Below are 22749 nucleotides of genomic sequence, written 5' to 3' on the forward strand. Positions count from 1 at the left end.
TTATTGCCCACCCCCCTCTGCCTCCTTCACCTGCTTTCTTACAGTAAGAGATCCTTCATTTGTAATTCAGCCCAGAGGCAGGCCCCGCCCTCTGCGGCCCGCCAGCTGCATGGCCAGCTACATGGCCAGCTACATGGCCTCAGCCGACTCCTCAAGGTGGGACACGTTCTCTGATCAGGGCCGGGCCTGGAGGGTGGCTCTGGCACCTCCTGAGCTCTCTGAAGGCAGTGTCCACCTGCAGTGATGCATCCTGCCTGCCTCATGCTACTGCTCACTGTGCAAACTTCTAGATCCTCGTGTCTTCTAGTTTGTATTTCCCACAATGGCACCTTGCATTTGGCAGGTGCTGGGTAAATGACCCGCCTTCCAGTCCCTGGTATAATCACGTTCAAATGGCAGAATTGACTTGAAGTAGACCCATTGAGGCAACCCAGGCTCCCAAGCTAGACCTTAATCTAGAGCTCTGTCCCTAGAGAGGACCTGGAACTTCCCATGGGTTGGAGGCAGAGAGCAGTGTAGATCAAGCAGTTGTTCTCAAATTCCACCATGTGTCAGCATCACCTGGGAACCTCTATGGTCCCCAGAGACCAACCCTAGAAAGCCATGGTAGTAGGTGTGTGGCAGGGTCCAAGTATGTGTAGTTTTAAACTTTGCACCAAATAATTCTGGTGTAGACCACTGGTGATCCAAAGACTGGCCCAGAAGGTTTTCCCACCCAACCTGCTGTCTCCTTCAGTGAATAAACGTGAGTAGGATCAAGGTCCCAGAGAAAGATGCCCTCTCAAATGTCTATGCTGGCACCTTGCTGCCTGGAGTCTACCCTACCTCCACAGCTCATGTTCCCCATTGTGAACCTTTCCAATTGCTTCTCAGGTGAGCTCCTGGGCCCTGGGTTTCCAGCCTCCCTTTCCTGGTCTCCAAAGGCCCTCTCAGTGATAAAAGCCTAGTGACACAATGGTGGGCTGTTCTCTCTAACAAAGGCAACCAAAGAGCCACCTGGACACAGAGCTGAAGCACTGGTTTCTAGTCCCAACTCTGCCCATGTTAGCTATGTCATCCAGCACAATCAGCTGACTCTCTGACTGGTTTGCTCATCTACATCAAGGATAATGCCTGTTCTGCTTACCACCATGGACTTGTGAGGCAGTAGTATAATGAGACAGAAGTGTTTGCAAATAGTCTTTCAAACTCTCTATCACCAGACCAGCCTCAATTATTTGTTTTGGACTTGGCCTCTGAGCCCATGCCCCCTCCTATTGTGACTGTAGATTTTTATTTTTATTTTTTCAAGAGTTTGTCTCGAGTCATCCCTTATTAATTGGGGAAGCCTGAAATCAGACCCAGATTGCTTCCCGCCCACAGGGTACTTTGTAGAGGTCTTGGTGCCCCTCAAAGGATAGCATCAGAGTGAGGGGCTGACACTTGCTGACCAGAGCCAGGGCCTGCACAACGTACAGATCCCTGAAGAAACCATCTTCTCCAGCTCCCTCCTGCCCATGCTAAGAGGGAGCAAAAAAAAAAGAAAGGGAAGCACTTATCTTCCTTCGTTCCTTGGCCACTTCTAGTGTCTTCTGGATCTCTTCCAGTGATGGGTCTTGCTGCCAGTGAAAATAGGCATTGAACTCGGGCATCCCATCAAAGGAAAGTGGCTTCAGGATGACTTTGAAGGACTAGCCCAAGGTGCATTTGTTCAGTTCAATGACTTCCATGTCCAAGATGACACACCAGTTCAGGTCCATTGTGTCTGCTGCATGATGAGAGCTAAGACTGCTTACCTGCTGAAGAATAGCTGGGCCCCCCTAAAACATGCACATGGACCAGGAGAGCTGAGTCCCTGTGACAAACCAGTGGCCATGGGCCTGGTTCTGTCCTGAGCACTGATACCTAAGGTCAGAGAGCTGATAGGGCCCAAGGTCCATAGACACAGTAAGGCCCCAGGCTCCTCAATTACGGCCCTGGGGACATGTGATATCTGACATCAGCCACAGCAACAGCACTTGCCTTGGCTTCTGCCTCTACCACCAGCCTCCTTTGAGGATTAGCTCTTTCACCCATTGTCCTTGCTGGTGTCAGACAGTGATGCATCTTACCCACTGCCCACCCAGGCCCCTCCTCGTCCTGCTACCCAGACTGTGTGGCCTGTGGACACTGACTGCTCCTACCCTGTTCTCTTCTTTCTGTCCATTCAGCACTGTCTTTCATCTGGATTTGACCTTTCCTCCTACACGGTTTCCCACACAAGCCTAAACAGAAAAGACAATCCCAGGTCATCCAAACCCACCGTCACCTACTGCCAGGCCAACCACACCCCTTCTCTCAACAGGAAATAGGAGGTGACCTGTCCCCCACATCCAGCAGGAGAACCTGGGCATCCAGTGTCTAGGAACCATCTCTGACACTGGCCCCGAGCAGTACAGCCACCACAGCCCAGGCAGGAAGCCCTCTTCCCACCTCCAGACTCTTGGAGCATCTCCTCCTTCCCTAGGAGACCCCTCAACCACCCCGTGTCCCCTCTTCCCTTCTGGTTTGTTCCTGAGGGTAGACTCTCTGCCTGGTTCCCCTTGGTGTTTTTTGTTCAAGAAATGAACAAAGGTGAAGCTAAGAGGGAGTGCTCTAGAGAGGGCCTGATTCAGAGCCCAGCTGCCATCTAGCGCCTCAGGCTAGACCCCTGCAGCTTGGACCCTGGCACTCTGGGTAGGAGCATGTGCACGGAAAGGAGAGTTTCATGAAATGGGGGCTGGGGACTGCACCCCCATGCACAGGAGGGAGCCTCTACTCCTTTCTTCCCCAACTGAATCCTCACTGACCTTTATATATGTAAGATGACTTATTCAGAAGGTCAGCCAGGAAGCAGGAGAAGAACAGGGACACTAGTGGGAGCTCCTCCATCTTCTCCTTGTAGGCTGTGGAAACATCAGGAAGGTAAAGTTGGGGACCCTGGCTGGCCTCAGAGACCCACATCTACATGAGCTGGCCTGGAATTTTTAGCTCCAGAAATGCACCCAAGCCACCTGCACCTCTCACATCTGGAACCACCTCCTTAGGATTGTGGTGTGTGATTCAGCCCCTCATTTGTCCCCTTCCAGAGCACCCAGTGGCCCTATCTGTCCTCCAGTATTTCTCCCCTCCTAGCACCAAATGCCAGGCATCCTCAGGTATAGATCTCAAGCACCACCACCAGCCCCCAGCTTGACTCTGGGACCCAGCTTTCTGTCTCCCCATGCCCACCCTGAATGGGTCATTTCTTTGGCATTGGGATGTATTAAATCCATGTTCCATTCTACCAGAAACACTGGGTAGTGCCACACAAAGGGTGGAAAAGAAGACAGGACAGGGAGTCTTCACTGTCTCTCTGCTCCACACTGGGTGCTAAGTGGGGCTGCTCTTCCTGACCTTCCTAGGACAATGGCCAAAGCCAGCATGACTGGTGTCCATGAGGCAAGAGTGTATCTCAACCACCAACAACTCCCTCTGTGTTTGGAGGTCATAGTTCAGAGCCGCCCAGGCCACAGTGGTGACCCCTGTCCATCCCTCCCCACTTCCCTGGAGATAGTGGACATGCTTTTGTGCTCAGCATTCTCAGGCCTTCTCAGCAGTAACCTGCCCAGCACAGAGCCAATTGTGCTCTTTCATAATTGAAAACATTAGTGACTGCAGAAATACTGCATGGGCATTTAAAAAACTTTAAAAGAAAAAATACACCAATGAGCAAAAGGAAGAAAAACTTCAGTTATAGTCCCACCCACCACCTGGGGACTGAGATGGTCAGGAGCCACCATGGTGGGACAAAGGCTGGGACGAGAATAAAAGCCCTTCCTCTTCATGGGAGACATCTCCATGCTCTACCCCTGTGCTCTCTTCCCAGGCCTATTGTTAGACCTGCTAAAAGCACAGAGGCAGAATGTTTGCACAAGAAGAAATTGTTACTGGGGGGAGAGAGGGTGGCCAAAAAACTCTAATTGCACTTATTTTTATTCACTTTCAAAATCATTACTTTGGGGCCAGGTGTACTGGTGCATGTTCAGTAATTCCAGCGACTTCAGAAGCTAGGGCCAGAAAATCACAAGTTCAAGGCCATCCTTGGCAAATTTGTGAGACCTTGCCTCAAACTAGAATATTAAAAAGGGGCTAGATATGTAGCAGTGACACAGCACCCTGAGTTCAATCTTCAATACTACACACACAAAAAAAAAAAAATTAAAAATCACTAATTTGGGAGATGGCACAGCTGAGCAATACATTATTAGTTTCCCACTAGTGTGGTTGTGGGTTATTTGACAGCCAAGTTTAGATGATGATGTTGGCCTGCATTACTTTTCAGAAATTGAAAGCCTGTTTTCATATTATGTGTGTCTCCTTTTCTGCTTAACTTTGGGGTCAGGTTCTACTTGGCCCTGCAAGTAGACATGTCTCTGTGCGTCCATAAATCATTATGTGCACAGAAATAGCCCATGCTTACATGCCACGTGGGGACCTACCTGAGAGGGTCATGTTTGCTGGGATCTGATGGCTGATCTGACTGAAAGTCACAGAAGGTGTCTCTCACCAGTTCAGGACATTGTCAAACTCTGAAACAAAAAAGAAATAGTTTACCACTGATAGATTATCAGCCTTATTAGGGTCTCTATACAACTGCAGAGGAACCTTGGGGTACTGCACTTGCCCTCACCCCTAGGTCCTCTTTCCACCAGCTCTCACTACCCCAAATACTCACACCCTTCTACTTAACTGGGTCAAGTTCAGGCACTAATGCCAATGTTGCTGTTGGCTTCCTTGTCTCGAGGCCTGAATGTGAACTTGAGTTTCCCAAACCCCTATGAACAAGGGGTGTTCCTCTGTCTCCCTGGGCAACTCAGTGGCCTTCCCAAGGCAAGGATGCTAGTGAGAGGCCAGTCTCCAGTAGGAATTGCCTAGAGGTATTTTAAAAAATAACCACCCCTCTGAACTTCTGTCTCCACACCCCACCTGTCTCCAGCCAGCTCTGACATGGGGTGAGAAAGAGTTGGACAGAGATGTTAAAACTTTTTCAAGATGGCCTTTCTCTTGCCTGCCCTCCAAGAACCACTGGCCCAGGCCCTCCATGACCCCACTAAAAACAACCCTGGACCACAGAAAGAGAAGGATCAAGGCCCAATGTCATCACACCTGGTTGATTCAGAGACACAAATGGACACATTAGGGCTTTGTGGGAGCCAGAGATGGGCTCCCTACCCAGCATGAGGCCAGGGGATCCAGGGAGGGACCCTTGTCAGAGCATAAGAGACAGGTCAGAATCTGGTGAAAAGGTCATTCTGCCAGGGAACTGTTCAGGCCAGGGTCAGGGTGAAAAAGCTCAGTGTCCTCAGGGCTCCCTTGCACTGGTTAGGAGGTAGGAGGAGCAGCGAAGGCACTGCCTGGAGCTCACTGAAGACAGGAAGGGCTGGCTCTGGAGAGTGCTTATCACCCAGGCTGCTCCATCTTTGACCACTGGTCACTCTGCCAGTGGAAGGTGGTATGAGCCAGCAGGCTGCCTTCTCACATCCACACGTGGCTAAGTGACACTGAGGCCAAACTGGAGCCCCTTTCCTCCAAGAGCCATGGTGCCTTCCCACTAGGAGCCAGGGTCCGAGCTCGTGTGAGTAGCGGGGCCAGCTCTGGGGTAAGAGCTAGACCAGTGAAGTGTGATTGCAGATGTCAACTCTTGGCTAGTCATGTCACATGTCCAAACCTTGCTTTTCTGACCTTCTGCACAGAGATGTACCAATTAGATGAGAAAAGCCTCCGCCCTGCACCAGCACACAGAATGAGTCATGAATGTCAGGGTCCTTCCCTCTGTGTCAGGGTGGTCTTCCCCTCAGCCCTGCAAGGAGTGTCGTCTCCATTCACAAGTGAGGAGAATGAGGTTCAGAGGGTCTGTGTGACTAGAGAGCGCACAGACTTGACCTAGATCTAGCTGCCCACACAGTCTCGGTCTCCTTTCTCCTCATTGTGCTGGGTCCAGAGGCCCCTGCCAGGCCTCTCCTGAGTCACACAATGGATCTTCTTTCTCTGGTATCAGGCTGGTCCTGATGGTGCCAGCGGGACCCGAGCAGGGAGGCAGGCCTCGTGCCTGGATGTGAAGTCCCCAGTCATGAGTCTGCAGCCTGCACAATCTGCTCAGGGCCGGGCTATCTAAAGGCAACAGGCTGAGTGAGGAAGCTCTTGCCAGAAGAGGCAGCGGCCTTGGACCTTAACCTGGGTGATGGATCAGAAATAGAAGAGGAGGCAGAGAAGCCCACCTGAAAAAAGAAGGGGAGCTGAGCAGGGGCAAGTACTTGGAGTCAAATGATGTAGCCCTTGGCCCAAGCCAGAATGAGGATGAGGCTGTGCTCAGGGAGCACTTCACACCCACAGCATCCCAGCTGACCTTCACTGAGCCAGAGCTAGGCCCACAAGAGAGACATCATCAGCTTCATTTTTCAGATGAGGAACCTGGGGCTCAAAGAAGTTAAGATGCTAGACTAAGGTCACACAGCTCTGAGGTGGCAGAGCTAAGTCGAGCATCCCCATCTTGTGACTTTTAAGTTCCTCCCTAGTGGCCAGGGGAGAAACTAGTTTCTCACTATTGCTTCCTCCATGGTCCTGAGAACTCAAGCCATGGCCTAGGGCTATGGATTAATTTTAAAATTGCCATGTATTTAAGAACATTCTACATGGAAGCTACTGTGCTAGGAGTTTGGGGAACATAGAGAATGTCAGGAGCCAGAGGAGGAAGACCAAGGAGGGAACAGGAGATGTCACAGAGGTGAGCAGCAGTGTGCATGGTCAAGGAATTGGTGATGACCATGGGATCAGAATCTGCATGATAAAAATGGTACTCATAGAATATTTGCAATGTAAACACTCTTTTACTTTAGTTTCCATAACTGTGTTGTGAAGTAGCAATACTATACATTTTATGAATGAAGAAACTGAGGGTCAGAGAGGCCAAGTGATATTTCCATTCAGTAGAGTGAGTTGAGTAAGATTCATCCACATCTTAATCCTAATGACTGTGAATGTGGTCTTATTAGGAAAAAAAAAGATTTTCTCGGATGTCATTAAAGATTCCAAAATGAGATCATCTCTGATTACACAAGTGGGCCTTAAGTTCAATGGCAAGTCCCTATGAGTGACACACAGATAAGCCATACAAAAATGGAGGCAGAGATTGGAGTGAAGAAACCTCAAGCCAACGAATGCCCAGGGTGATCAAAAGCTGGAAGAGGCAGGGAAGGATTTTTCTGCAACCCTGGAGCAAGTATAGCCTGCTGGCACCTTGAGTTTGAAATCCTCACCACTGTTTTATGGTAAGGTACTCCAGCCCTAGGAAACCAGTACCCTCAGTAAATAACAAAACCATGAGCCAAAGTCATGATTCTTCCACCGTATCTCAGCAACCAGCATTTGTACATGGTCTGATTTGTTTCTCAAGAGGATCTGTGTACAAGAACCTCAGGGTACATGGGACCCTTAAAAACCCTCATGCTAAGTGCTACACCATTTCTATTGCAGCCAAGATCTGAAAGATCTGCTCTGCACGGGATGCTCTGAGGAAGGACCAGAATATACAGGGGAAGAGGGTAGGCAAGACCTCTGGAGAGCACAGCAGTGCCAAGAAGCACCCAGCCTGAGAGGAGCCTGGTTGCACCCTAGTTAGCCTCTAGCATCAGTGGTAAGTGGAGCGAGGACAGCAGCCTCCCCAGCACTCGGCCTGCTGGTGTGACCTAAGTGTCATCTTGCACAGGCGGTTCAACAGTCATGCCATGTCATGCCACAGCAAAACACAGCCTAGCACATGCTCCCATTCACTTTGTAGGAACACTATTGGTCAGTCAAGTGACCCCTGTGGGCCTGGGCATGCATCAGCACAGCAGGTAGGAGAGGACTTCAGCTTCAGCTGGCCCAGATGCCAGTGCGGCCTTACCCCAGGTGACGAGGGGCCATTATGCCATTTAGGTGAAATGCCTAGAATGGTGAAATGACTTTGCATCTTGACAGTGAGATGAGTGGTGGACTGGGTTTATTCAGAACAGAGGGGACCCACTGGGTTGATGCAGGGTACATTGGGACTGAACGCTAGAATGGGACAGGAAAATCACAGAGGCCTCCACACCAGTGAAGGAGTCTGTACCTTGTATTCAGTTAGAAAGGCTTTGGTGTCCTTTGAATGAGAGGAGAGGGCAGTGGTGAGGCTTATGGGGACAGCAATAACAACGGCTGCCATTTCTTCAGCATCTACTTTGTACAAGGAAAAGCAAAGGCATATCTCAATTTATTTTTGATAATGAGGAAATGGCAGCTCTGCACAGTTGGGTAAAGGACACCAAGTCACACAGACAGTAAGAAGCAGAGTTGGGATTTAAGTCTGTGTGTGTTCCATCAGGAAACCTTCTCTGTGTGCAGGTTCAAGTACAAGCACAAGGAGATTCAGCAGCAGTGTGAGCTTGGGGAAAAGATTAGGAGGGGAAGGCTGGCAGTATTTTGTCCAGGCAGGCTGGGGACCCAGCTGGGCTGTCATTTGTGTCCCACCCAGCACTGCTTTCCCAACTACAGACTCATCCATACACTTCCCCCAGCTCAAGCTCCAGTACATAAATTGGTGAGGGATCATCCCACCAAGCAGAGAGTCAGCCAGGAGGCCTCAGACACAGAGGGGTAAGTTTTGAATGGGGGAGGGCTTGGCTGCTGGGGAAGCCCTAGAATCAGGGAAGATGTTGATGAGAGGGATCTCATGGTGGGATGGTGGAGAGGAGAAGATGCCTAAAGTGAAAATATCAGTACCCACAATTTCCCTTGAACACCACAAAGTCAGAGGTGAGGAAATCACTAAACAGATGCATGATCACAGAACAGGGAACTCTCCCGGAGGAGCTGTCTCAATTCTGGGGAACAGGAGAGACTTTCTGATGAGCACATGATGAGATACATCAGGCCCAGGTAGGCTAAATGTCCTGCATTGCACACAACAATTCCATGCAGGAAAAATATCCAATCAGAAATGCTAGTGACTTCCTCCTGGGGACAGAGGTCCTGAGGTCACATACCAAGTTGCTGGCAGAGAAAGGTCAGGAGCCCAAGCATCTGGACTCCAATGTTGGCACCTTTCTCCTTCACACTGGCCCCTTCACCCCTTCAAACACCAGGCTGGATGAGAGGAACAGCCCACTCTGAGGCCAGCAGAGCAGCATCCAAAGAGAAGGTGAGCATGCAGACAGGACGCCACAGAGAGCATCAGCAGGACCATGCTCCCCGGCTTTCTACAAGTCGGTTAGTAACGAAGCAGGCAGGAAAGAGTGCTGGGTGCTCAGGCACCACCTGGTGCCGCCACCCCCCAGCATGCACACTGCCTCCCAGATGCTCTGACTGCCCACGTGGCACAGTGAGTCGCACTGTTCTTGTTACTCTAAGAAATGCCCAAATTGGACTCTCAGGATGTGCCCAGGCCCACGCGGACTATTTTTGAGGGATAAGCAGCTAATGGATGCCCAAATGGTTTGAATAGAGCTCTCCTTGGCAAGGATGTTGGAGGCCAAATATAGGAACTCTGTCACAGAATTGGTATGGCAGCTTCACAGTGGGGGAACCATGAGGGCTGAGCCAGGTCCTCCAGCCACAGGCAGAGTGGGAAGGGCTTCTTCCAGCTGTGCACTGGACTGGCCTCTTAGGAGTCCAGGTCAAGTTCTGTATTCACCTGGTATTAGCTGCGTTATGTGACCAGTGTCACATGTCTTTACATTGGACTGGAATTGTACCATCTTAGAACAGTAATCTAGCTTATTTCATGCTGACCAGGGGCTCTGATGGGCAGCATGTGTCTTATTTGAGTTTTAAATCAAAAGGAGTTAAATTATTTTTTCATGAATGTGGTTTTCAGTCTTTCCACACTATTTATAAATATTGAATTCCATGCCAAGTCCTCTGTTAAGTCCTAGAATAACCCCAGGAGGGGAATCTTAGGGAGTTCTACAGATGCTCTGTAGGTTTTCAGCAGGGTCCCCTGCAATACTGTGGACCATGTCATCAAGTAAGAAAGGGGGATTAGAGTAAAGACCATTTATGGATGAGTGAGTCATAGAGGGGGCTGGCAGACAGAATGGTGTGCGATTCACTGGCTTTGGGGACTGGTAGTTTCAAAGCTCCTCTTAGGTTTGCTTTTCAGGGCTTCAAGAGGAGACGGCAAATGGTCGAGAGCTTCAGAATGCAGCACAATTGTGCTTCTAGGAATGACCTGCTGGTGACAGCAGAACTCTGGAGGCCTAGGTCTGAGGAGGCTCTCAAGGTTCTAATGGCTATGCCTAGAGGAAGCCATTAGACAACCCCACATAATCCACAGTGATGGGACTTCCCAGGCTATTTTTTAATCTCCTATTCAATACATACAAGAGATTCAGCATGGCAGAAGTCAAGTTCAGGGTGTGAAATTTTATTCAGGATAGGCAGAGAACTGGGTTTGTGAGTCAGGCTCTGGGTGGGGTCCCAGAGTCAGGAGCAGTATCAGGCACTAGCATCTGAAGCAAGCTCTGTAATTTCACTCCTGACAATGACATGGATGTTTGACAGTGCACCATGGTTGACCAGGAGCTTCTCGGTGCATGTGTGCTTATGCATCTTACACAAACTGCTTCAATTGCAAACATACTAGCCCTGAATGTCAGAAAAATCTATTGACAGAGAAAAGAAAATAAGTATTTGCACTCTAGTGAGTTTACACTCTCAGCATTTTCTTGTTTTTTCCTGTGTCTATTATGTTTGCATTATTGTAATCCATGTGTATACATTTTACCATTCACTTTCCCTGAAACCTATGAAATGAATATGATTAGACCCATTTTCCAGATGGTCAGTTTAGCAATTTTGTTTCCCTGAAGTGGGACAAGGAGGAAGGGATAGGCATAATTTGAACCAGATTCTTTTTACATCAAATTTCATGCTGTTCCTGACAAAGCCCCATACTGTTCTCAAACCCAGCCCTGCCCCTACATGGGAGCAAGAAGAGATGCCCATGGCACATGGTTGAAGTTGACTATCTCCAAATTGCCTACCTATCCTGGGTGACCTCATGCTTTAAATTCTTACCATTAAGCTGTCCTTGGTTTTAGCTATGGCCTCAGACAGTCCCCATTTGATAGCCTACACCTAACCTATCAAGCATAATAAATGGAGTCCCTTTCACATCTGGACAGAAAAAGCAAGAGAACTTGTCAACATCCCCAGAGGGTCAAGTTCTTTGCCCATTCTGCAGTCCCACAGATTGAAGGAGTCAAGGGAATCTCTAGATTTTTATTTCCCATCTCTTCTCAGATGAAGAGACAAAGGGTCTAGGAAATCTAGTGCCTGTCTGAAGCCCAAGGATCAGAGTTCTAATTCCAACCCAAATTTAACTATACTGAAAGAGACCCCTTATCTTTTGTAACATCATTTTTATTTCTTTGTTCTTTCATTCTTCTCCAGAGCTTATTTTTTGCATTACTTTAATTTTAACTTTAAATGGATATCACTTACAACTATACGTATACAAGTTAAGTATAAGTTAAGTATAAAATAGTGTCCACTGATTTTCTTTGCATGAGATAAGAGATTTTACAAAATTTGCTTCCACTCTCTACAAACCTGGTTCTATCAAAATGATCTGGATTTTTCAGTTTTGGATTATCATTATCAATTTCTTTTTTTAATGTTATTCACTCAACAAATATTTTTTTGAAAACCTACTGTATGAACTATGCAGAGTAGTAAGAAAGACTACATGATCACCTTACTCAACATATCCCTAGCCTAAGATACTTGACATTTGCATTCAGCTTTGTTAATACATTTACTATAATTAGATGGCTCTAAACGCTATTGTTCTGGTTGTTCATAACCATTATATGTCCTTTTCGTATTCAAGTTTTTAAATTTGATCATTTTTTACTATCTACAGTACTTCTTGGAATAATTTTCTCCAGAAAGCCCTCATGGTATGCTTCTTGAGACAGCTGTGTCTGAGATGCCGAATGAAAGTGGCAGGCAGCCCTGACCCTGGGTCAACAGTCCCTTGCATGTGCAGGGAGCAGTTAGCTTTGGGTGCTGTCTGTCCGCTTGTTCTCACATATGCACTCTGCACTTTACACTTTGCTCCCTTTTCTGGTCTGGATTTCAGGCACAGACCCCCGTCCAGAGACCCAGCGACTCCCAGCACACTTCCTGTCCTCCTTCCCCCAGATTCACATTCTCCAGCTTGTTCTATGAACTCTAGATTTGCCAGTGTCTGTCATAAACCAGGCCAGCCACTGCAGGCTCCCTCCCCTTTTGATCTGTCTTATTCTTCTGCCTCTCATCTCTGACAGCAGGACCCAAAGCAGGCAGGGCACACAGCTCTAACAGAAAGGAGCAAAAAGCTTTGGGCTTTGGTGGGGGAGAAAGGTAGGTATGTACATGTGAGTGGGGGCAGGTGGGAGAGTAAGATGTGTGGGGTACATGTATCTGAATCCTCCTACCTTCCTATTGGGACTATAAATGGGAAGGGTGATTATTTGGATGGGGGGGGAGGTTTTTGCTCATTCTCAAACAAAAACAGAAAAAAACAGAAAAAGCAACCAACAGTGTAGGAAACCACACTGTTACATTTCTAAATATAGCAAATGCTAATTTAATAAGCAAACCAGGTAATGCATGATGCATGTTCATTTCTCAAGATAACAAAGAGTTCGGTCCTCTAATAAGCAATATTAAAAAAATGCATTTTTCCTCATTACAAATTCCACCCAAATTTCTATGCCTCTTCCAAAAAAAAAAAATTCATTTCTTTCCATCCATGACTTCAAACTTTCTAGGAATTCTGTCTCCAAATGAAAGTCCTTGGGTAAGCAGGAAATAATATAAAACTGTAAAAGGGACATAGAATGCAGGATCTTAAGTGTTCTGGAAAAATTAGTCTTTTCTTTGATTATGATCTTGATAATTTGAAATCCTATATGTAAAATCAAGAAAAACAGATCTGAACATTCCTGTTCTTTATGCGTGTCAATTGAAGGTGGACTCTGACCCCTCCCTTCCTCACCTGTCCTGTTTTCTTTGCCCTGTGTCCTTTCCTGTTCCACTATCTTATTATATCCCCATTTGTCAATCTGTGTTGCTCTGTTTTAAATACTGTCAATCAACCCTCTTTCCTCCTAGAGAAGGCACGTGGTTTAAACTGCCTGGTCAAAGGAGGGAAGGTGACCAGTCTCACCTGGTGCTCAGATCCCTTTCATGGAGCCAAGATGGAATCTAGATATGAACCACTCATCCAAGCAAAAATGTGAGGAACACCCCTACCCATCCACCAACAGTATAACCTGGAGTCCTACTCACCCATGGAGACACATTCCAAGATATCCCACAGGTGCCTGGAATCTAGGATATACTGCTTTCTCCTCTACATGCATACCTATGATAAGACTTCATTTATAAATAAGTCACAGCAAGAGATAAACAACAATAGCTAGTAATAAAATAGAGTATTTATCATTATATACTGATAAAAGTAATTTAAAACTTGCAAATGGCTTATTTCTGGAATTTCCCACTTAATATTTTTGGACTTAGTTGCCCACAAGTAACTGAAAAAGAGAAAAATAGAACCATGGATAAGAGGGGACTACTGTATGTCTACTAAACACTGGACTCTGGGGGAACATGCTAGACCAAACCTCTAGAACACAGTATCTCACGAAAGAAACAGTCTCCCATTTAAAATAACACTTGGAATGAACTGTAACTTTCAGGCTTTCATTTTGTATCTGCCAATGAGCACATATAGTGTACAATATACAGTGTACATCCTGATATAGACACATACTCACAAATACACACATAACTGAAAATACATTACTAAGTAAAAAGGCACAGAAAACCTAATTTACCCATTATATTGGCTGTGTTCTAATTTTTTCAATTCTACCTTATCTCATATTATTACAAGAAATACTGCTTATAATCCACAAAATTCATTTCATAATCTACTAAACAGGTCTTAGTGAGGAACACTAAACCTATCTCCAGTGCAACACAGAAGTCTCCTCTAATGCCTCTCTGCTGGTGGTCATCCCCCTTCTTCTTGAATGGCTTCAGTGAGGGAAACTCACTTCCCACAAGGAAGCATGCTCTGTGGTGAACCCATCTAGCAGTTAAAGATCCTTGCTCACTCCAAAGCTGCAGGTGTGGCTGGGCGGAGCTGGACATAAAAAGAGGTCTGGGACAAGCTGGCAGGAACTAGGCAGCCTCGGAGAGGGCTAGAAGCACTGTTCCTAACAGCAAGGCAGGGGCTCAGTGAGCTACAGGAGAGAACAGGGCTCTGGGAGGCTCTGGTTCACTTCTGTGGAGCCACAGATCAGAACTGCCCCTTCTGCCTTCCTTCCACTCCAGCACTTTGATCATTTTCTCATCTGATATATGATCTCATTCCCCCTGGCACCCACCCATGGGAGAGCTCTCCAACCCCTAGAATGGGCCTCAGCTTCCATGGAAACAGATTCTCCCACATTCCCTTCGATCTTCTCACCCCCCAGGGCTCCAGCAGGCCACTTCCAGCAAACCCCATTAGTGTTCTCTTGTCTCTGAGACACAGGGGCATTCCTGCCTGGGGTATTCAGACAAGGGCACCCTGAACATGTCTGACCTACCCGCCTATGATATCCTGAAGACCTGCCCAGCTTCAGGACAATAAGGCTCCTCCATACCTGATCACATCTTCCTGGGAGAAATAAAACAAAGTCAGCACCACCACATGAGACAGAGCCAGCCACTGGACATCAAAGTTCCAGGTCCCGGGTCCCAGGTATGAGAAAAGGAAAATGCCTAAACTCCTGGAAGGGTGGGGATCAGAGTGAAGAGGGAGGACCAGGGCGTGGCAGGCCTGTGCTCCTGCAGCCTCAGAGTTTTTTTTTTTTTTTTGCTGTCTTTCCTATCCTCTACTATGCCCCCCTCCCCTCCCCTCCCCTCTTCTCTCTCTACCCCCTCTACTGTAATTCATTTCTCTCCCTTGTATTATTTTTCCCTTTCCCCTCACTTCCTCTTGTATGTAATTTTGTATAACCCTGAGAGTCTCCTTCCATTTCCATGCAATTTCCCTTCTCTCTCCCTTTCCCTCCCACCTCTCATCCCTGTTTAATCTTCTTCTCATGCTCTTCGTCCCTACTCTGTTCTTAGTTACTCTCCTTATATCAAAGAAGACATTTGGCATTTGTTTTTTAGGGATTGGCTAGCTTCACTTAGCATAATCTGTTCTATTGCCATCCATTTCCCTCCAAATTCTGATTTTGTCATTTTTTTAATGCAGAGTAATACTCCATTGTGTATAAATACCACATTTTTTTTTTATCCATTCCCACTGGGCCCACCAGGTAGGATCAAGCTGACCTCACGGTGGGGCGGGGTGAGGCAGAGGGGATGCTCTCATTGAATCCTTAGGACCAAGAGGAGAAAGTAAGGTGATGGAGAGACAAAGGAGAAGGATGAAAATGGGAAAGAAAACCATCTCCCAGTAGCACCTCAGGCTGAGACCTATACCTTCAACACATGGGATATTCAAGATCCAAGCTATAGCAATAAGGATTGATGGACATATGAAGAAACCTGTTCACTGTTGGTAGAAATTTCCATTATGGAAAACAGTGTGGAATTCTCTCAAAAAAATTAAAAATAGAAGGACCATATGAACAAGCAATTCTACTTCTGGGTAAATATCCAAAAAAAATGAAATCATTATATCAAACATACATATCTACAATTCCATGTTAACTGCAACATTTTCAAAATACCCCAAATATGGAGCCAATGTAAGTACCCATCAATGGATGAATTGAAAAAGACCCCCCCCCAACACATGCACATACACAAAGAGAATGGAATTCTACTCTGACTAGGAAAAAAAAGGAAATCCTGTCTTTTGCAACCATACAGATATATCTACAGAACACATCCTTATGTCAGGTGAAATAAGCCAGGCACAGAAAGAAAAATGCTTCAGGATTTCACTGACATGTGGAATCTGAAAAATCTAACTTGTAGAAGCACAGGGTAGAATGGTGGTTGCCAGAGATATGTTTGTCAAAGGGTGAAAATTCAGTTGGACAGGATAAATAAGTTAAAGAGATCTATTGTTCAGCCTGTAGTTAATATGATATTGTATACTTGAAAACTGCTAACAGAGTACTTCATGTTCTCACAACAAAAAATTCTAAGTATACAAGTTAAAGGATACGTTAATGAGCTTAAATTAATCATACCATAATGTATACAGATATAAAAAAAATATACTTTTTTTGCCAATTATACTTTAATAAAAAAAGTTGCCTCCAGAGGGAAAAAAAAAGAAAATGGGAAAGAAAGACCAGGAAAGCTGAAACTGTCAAACACAGGGCAGCTTCAGGCTTGAAAGGAGTCTTCAGGTCAGAAGCAGTTCCAGGGGAAACCAGGTTCCAAGCCAACCCTTTCTCCCTCAGCAACAAAACATTTTAATGCAAAAATAACTCACCAGGGACCTCCTTCCACACTTCCTCTCTCCTGAGCTCTGGAAAAAAAGTGAGGGTCCCACCCTGGCCCCTCGCCCCTCACCAAGTACCATCTCCTGCCTGGCCGTGCTTTCCCCAAGGCTTGACAAAGTTTAAATGACTGAATGAAACCAAAGGCAACACAAAGGGCCCAGACCCTCCACCTCTCCTCTTGGTGGCTGCTATTTTGTTTCTTTCTTTTGTTTGAAAACCTCTGACCCTTTGCATCTCATGTCTTCTTACCTGCAGCCCAGTTCGAAGCAAGCGAGCTACTCTCTCCTCACTCCCTCAATTAGTGGTACCCTGGGCTTCTCTCAACATCAGCACCACTGCTCCTCTCTCACCATGACATCACCTCCGAGCTCTCTGATTGCCAGCAGTAGGTTGCATGGCAATTGGACAGTCTCCTCGGGTGGAACCGGGATTGCCTGAGCAAGTAACTCTTAGCAGGCCAGGGAGTGGGAGATGATTTCAGACAAAGAGCTGCTTTCCTCACTGCCCATGGAGCTGGGGAGGCAAAGAGTGAGGGTGGCGAGAGGGAAGGGAGGGAGTGGTAGGGAGAAGGTGATGGTGAGGCACAGCCTGCACATTGGGGGAACCATGAATGATTTTTGAGAATATTTAGCTCCTTCAAATCTGGGGGTGAGAGAATATGGAATCTAGAGAAGCAAGAAGATAGAACAGATGAACCCTAAAAATAGCTTCCCAAAAGGCTCTATGCCTGTTTCCAGCTCTGTGAGAAGGCTGGTGGGTTAGGACAGTGACTCACAAGGTGGGAAGGGGCTGCAGGAATCCCAGGCCTGGAGCTGACAAGGGCTTCATGCAGGGGTCCCAGGAGAGCAGGGTTTCCCCTGGCGGCCCTCAGGAGGTGTCAGCCACATCTGTGTTGTGGTATTTGCTCAGGACCAGTGAGTCCTCACAGCCCACATGACCAGCCTGGGTCTACCAGAGGGAGCCACAGGTAGGATCCCAGACTAATTTTTACCCTGGAGGTTCATAAATGTGGTGGGATCCTGGGGGGAGAGGATGGGTCATCTATAGTGCCTTCTGTGCCCTCAGGGAACCCAGGGAGCCCCTGATGCAGGGCTTAGCTGCTCACTGTCAGCCTGTAGACAGGAGAGGGCAGGTGCAGCAGGAGGATTGAGGTGCCCTGCAGAGCAGGACTCCTCCTGGGGGCACCTCCATGTGACCATCCTCACTTTCTACTACCCAACCTTCCTCACTCAGTTTTCTTGGGAAGGACTCACTTTTAATGGTGGCAAAACATTCAAAATGTAAGTTTTCCCCTTTCCAGTGTGGGGAATCAAACCCAGGGCCCTGCACATGCTAGGCAAGCCCTGTACCACTGAGCCACATCCCAGCCCACTGACAACGTTAAGTATCCCATTCAGTGGCACTCTATACAATCAGCGTTGTGTGACTGTCACCAACCATCTCCTGAAGTTTTTCATCTCGACAACATTCATCTGTAACCATTAAAACCGTCCTTTTCTCCCTAACCTCTAATCAACTTTCCAACTCTATTAATTTGCCTGATTCTAAGTATATCATATAAGCAACATCATGTAGTATTTGTCCTTTTGTTTTGGGATTCTTGCACATGACTTGATGACTTTGAGGATCATCTCTGTGCAGTATGTTTCAAAATGACATCACCTCCCATCAATGTCATCATCCTCACCCTCGACCACCACACCTCTGGTCACTGAGACTACACATAATGATTAAAGGTTACCTTGAACTCAGCCCATGCTTTGAAATCCTTTTACTAACTAAAACAGCATTGTCAAGGATCTGAAGGTGGCCTGCTGAATGTAGAGGATGAGTGGAATGTTTGCTCTGTGGAGACCCCGGCCTGCTTCCCACAGCTGGGGCCCAGGCCCTGCGAGCTTCTGCAGGGGGGCTCACATGGACATATATCTCCCAAGATGACTCCTCATCAGGACTCAAGGATGCTTGTCAGGGTGCCTGGGGGTGTCAGAATGACCAACAGCCCTACCTGACTTTGGGGTTTGCAGCTTATGCAGCTGTCCTCTCCTGAACTCCCCCCACAGGGCTGCAGGGACAGCAGGAGAGACATCATTCTGCTTCACATCCAGTGAGTGCCTTTGAACAACACACTCTCCATGAGTGTCCCAGGCCACCACCCAGGACCCTCAGGCCAAGATGGCCCATGTCAGAGGGAACTGAAGTGCCTGAGGATAGCAGAAGCATTTCCTTCAGTGCATGGAGGCAATAGAGGCCGCACTGCATGCCAAGCTAGGATCTGGAATCCAAGCAAACCTCAAATGTACGGATGCCCTGGCTGTCAGGATCCCTCTCTCCTTCTCCACCCGCCTTACATCCCGGCCCTGAGGAGTTGAACTCCACAGATCTGCTGGCTCTGAAAAGTGAGGGAGGGGGAGTGGAGACAGGGGGTTGCCATGGTGATGACAGCCAATAAGGGATCCTCTGCTGCCAAGGGAGGGAAGCACCTGGTGGAGTCCCCCATGTTCACTGGGAAGGAGGGTGGGGTGGGGACAGTGGGGTTGAGGGGGAGCAGGACATCACTACCTGAGAGCAGAGACCAAAGGGGAAAGAGGAGAAGTGGAGAGGGCTGCTCCATTTCTATCTGGCTGCTGTTTGAGTGCTAGGTTGTTGTGGGCAACACACACACACACACACACACATACACAAAATCTGTACAGGGAGCATCTACCCCATTTATAACAAATAGACACTCTGCAAACAACCTCACCTGTTCAGTGGTAAGGCCTCAATTTGAATGTTGGGGCAGAGAAGGGAAAATAATATTGGAAAGAGAGGGAGTGAGGGTTGGGCAGAGCTACTGCCTGGACATCTTCCCAGTGGGAGAGTCCCGGGGCTTCCTGGGGTGAGGCAAAGTCACCTGCAGCAGTGATGAAAAGAAAAGCGCACAGTTAGTAGGAAACGGGACAGACATCTAGTCCAAAGGAGAAGGGGTGGGGAGAGACCAAAGGAATCAGCGAGGTCAAAGCTAGGAAGCTTGGAAGGGTGGCACTGAGACCAGGGAGAAGATGGAGGAGAGGCTGGGCAGGGGCTGAGCTAGTCTCAGCTTGGTGCTCAAAGTTCCCAGGAGTCTTGCTAAAGAAGACAAGACCAGAGACTGTCTCTGTACCTGCTGAGTCATTGTTGGGTGGGGCAGGTAGGTGTTTAATGGTCAGTGTTGGGTGGGGTGGGTGGGTGGGGTTTGGTTCCCTAGGTGCTGCCTCTGGACCTCAGTCAAGGTGCGTGGCCCCCCACGACATGCAGATCCATACCCCTGCCTCTGTGCAGACTCTCACAGCTCCTCACAGCTCAGGCTGCACTATGGCAACAGCATTAAGACCCTGAATCTCCACACACTGCCAGGCTGCACCGTGGGGACCCGATTCATTTATCTCTAACTAAGAATCCAAGGGCAGCCGCTGCCCAATGACCTGATCACCCTGTAATCACACACTTGCAGCCACTGGGGCACAAGGAGCACCTCTGTCCCCAAAGGGACCCCTGCCTTTGACCCAGGTAGTTCTACTGAAGACCAATTAGATAGTCTCCCTGGGGACGTTCACAGAGCCTCTGACCTCTTTCTAAACCTCAGAAAATGGGGTGCTTGCCTCACTTCAGAAGCCGTGATCAACACATATGTGTCCGTATTACTTGCACCAATGTGATTTGTAAAAACATAAATGGGTGTTTATTTTCTGCTTTTACTTTAGGAGGAGACAAAGGTTTGGGAGATTTAAGTGGAATTAGTTGAACTGACAATTGTCAGGAATTTACTTAACACTAATGAAAAACTTGCATGCATGACATCACTTTTTAAAATGTAAATGCTTATTTAACTGACTCAGAGCAGTGGCTTGCATTTCTCTTAGTAAATTGAGACACAAATAAATGCAGTCAATTAGAATTTAAGCATCGTGTATTGTCTGTGCTGTTTGTTTATGCCAATGATTAGATTTGTAAACTAAATTGTATTGGCAGTTAATGTTTATAACAAAATATACTCTGTTTAGAAAAACAAAACATTTATCAAGTAAGCTAAGACCTGGATGTCACTAGAGAACAGTGTCTGGCACAAGTACAGGCTTAATAAATGTCAGCCATTATCGTGATTGTCATTAAGTGCAACACAGACAACCCATAAGTCTCAGTTGTGCAAGTGGCAGAGGCCCATTTCAAACTTGTTTTTATAAGAAAAGTTTATATTAAAATTTAACAGTAAAACATTTAAAAATAAACAATCCTATTAGAAAATGGACAGTGGATATGAAGAGATGTTTTATCAATGAGAATATACAAATAGCATATACACACATGAGAAGGTATTCAACAATACTAGCCATAAGGGAAATACAAGTGTAAGTCTCTGTGAGCAATCACGACACACTTATTAAAAAAGTAAAATACAAGTAGTTGCAACACCAAATGCTACTGAGCATGCAGAGAAACTAGATTAGTGAGATGTTGCTGGAAGGAATGAAAAATGGTACTCCAGAAAACAGTTTGGCAGTTTCTTAAAAGATTTAACACACACTTACCAGATGTGTTTGTCAGCTTTTCATTGCAGCGACAAAATACCTGAGATAACTTAAAAGAATGAAAGGTTTACTTTGGCTCATGGTTTCAAAAGGTTCAATCCATAGTTGGCTGGCCTCATTGTCTCTGGGCATATGGTGAAGTGGATCATCATGGTGCAGGGCCAGGGTGGAGCAGAGCTGCTTACTTCCCCACAGCAGCTGGGAAGCAAACAGAGTGGGGATGAGCGGTAAGGTCCAGGGACAAAATATACACTTCAAGAGCAGCCCCCGGTGACCTGCCTCTTCCAGTTAGGCCCCACCTCCCAACATTTCCACTACCTTCTAATAATGCCACCAGCTGGGAACCAAGCCTTCCACACAGGAAGCTTTAGAGGACATCCCAGATCCAAACTACAACACCAGGGGCCAGGCAATTGCTCTCCTCAGCATTGTTCCCGGGGAAATGAAAACTCATATTCACACATAAATCTGTGTACAAATATTAGAGCAGTTTTATTCATAATAGTCCCAAACAGGAAATAGTCAAGAAGGCCCTCAAGAGGTGAACAGCTACACAAACCGGTATATCCACACCACGCATACTTACTGTTGGGTGTTAAAAAGGAATAGACTCCTGATGCAGTGACTTGAATGACAGAGGTGAGAAACAGATTGGTAATTATCAGGGCTCAGGAATGGGGGTGGAGGGTGACTAAAGAGGTATCAGAGAAAGGAATCCTCCGGTGATGGAGCAGTTTTGCATCTTGAGGGTGGCAGTGTCTACACAAATCTATGAGGGGCATGAAATGGCCCAGGACACACTCTACCACTGTGGGCTCCTGGTCCTGACGTGGTACTATAGTTACCTAAATTGCAACCCTAGGGGAAACTGAAAGTAGGGAACATGGGGCCTCTCTCTACTATCTTTGCAAATCCTTCTGAATCTATGATTACTTCAATACAGACAGTTACCAAAAAAGTAAAAAAAAGGAGTGGAGACTATTTCATGGAACCCAATGATGGATCCATCCCAGAAATGAGTCAGATAAGCAATCACGAAGCAGCTCTGCATCTCTCTTGCCTCCCCAGCCCACCCCGGCCTGCTTTGCAGAGACGCCTGCTTCTTCTCTGCAGACCCCCTTTCTGCTGTTTGTGCCCATGGCTGCCACTGCTAAGTAGAGGCACTGGCACCTTTGTAGTCAGGCCACACAGAGAAATCCATTTGCTGTCTCCTATATCCGATTCAAAATTCCCAGAAAAATAAAATCTTCTAGCCCTGTGTGGGCCAGGTTTCCATACCAACGTCCACGGCAGGGGGAGCCCATGTGCATTTCTACCTGCCGACACCTGCTCCCCCTCAGCTCCTGTTGCACACAGAGGTGAGGCTCTTGGGTCACAGGCAAGGCCCCTTTCTCCTCCAGGAGAAACTCATTCAGCCTGTAGAGGAAATGATAACCATCCACCCTGGAGTCCCACCTGATGGGAACCCTGGGAGGAAGGCTGGACACAGCCATATTGCTTTCCCACTTAAAAACAAGGGGCAGCTCCAGGCCCACAGTCACGCATTGGTCACCAGCATGAGGTGCAAATTAGCTCCGGCAGGACACCTGACAAAGCTCATGGCCATCTGCATGTTGACCACTGCTGGCACCTGGAGCGGGTCCCTTGGCTAGCCAGTGGTACCAGTCCATCTTCTGTCCATAAAGATATTGCCC

General features: G+C 47.3%; 1 protein-coding gene across 3 annotated transcripts; it reads right to left on the reverse strand.

The window, feature by feature from the left end:
- Positions 1-35: 35 nt before the first annotated feature.
- LOC101962471 (stathmin-4-like) lies at positions 36-16988 on the reverse strand. 3 transcript variants are annotated; one of them, XM_078015402.1, is made up of 5 exons: positions 16758-16988; positions 4479-4568; positions 2808-2903; positions 2163-2243; positions 36-1747 (listed from the first exon to the last, which is right to left on the reverse strand). In XM_078015402.1, the coding sequence occupies exons 2-5, from the start codon at positions 4489-4491 to the stop codon at positions 1671-1673; spliced, it is 267 nt and encodes an 88-aa protein (XP_077871528.1). In that variant the 5' UTR covers positions 4492-4568; positions 16758-16988; the 3' UTR covers positions 36-1670. The 3 variants fall into 3 exon arrangements, 1 of the variants encoding a protein (XP_077871528.1); XR_013423194.1 differs by lacking the exon at positions 2163-2243 and having other exon boundaries at positions 36-1744; positions 16758-16973; XR_013423193.1 differs by lacking the exon at positions 2163-2243 and having other exon boundaries at positions 16758-16968.
- Positions 16989-22749: the final 5761 nt, after the last annotated feature.

This window comes from Ictidomys tridecemlineatus, chromosome 1 (genome assembly GCF_052094955.1).
Source record: "Ictidomys tridecemlineatus isolate mIctTri1 chromosome 1, mIctTri1.hap1, whole genome shotgun sequence".
In the NCBI taxonomy this organism is placed as follows: domain Eukaryota; kingdom Metazoa; phylum Chordata; class Mammalia; order Rodentia; family Sciuridae; genus Ictidomys; species Ictidomys tridecemlineatus.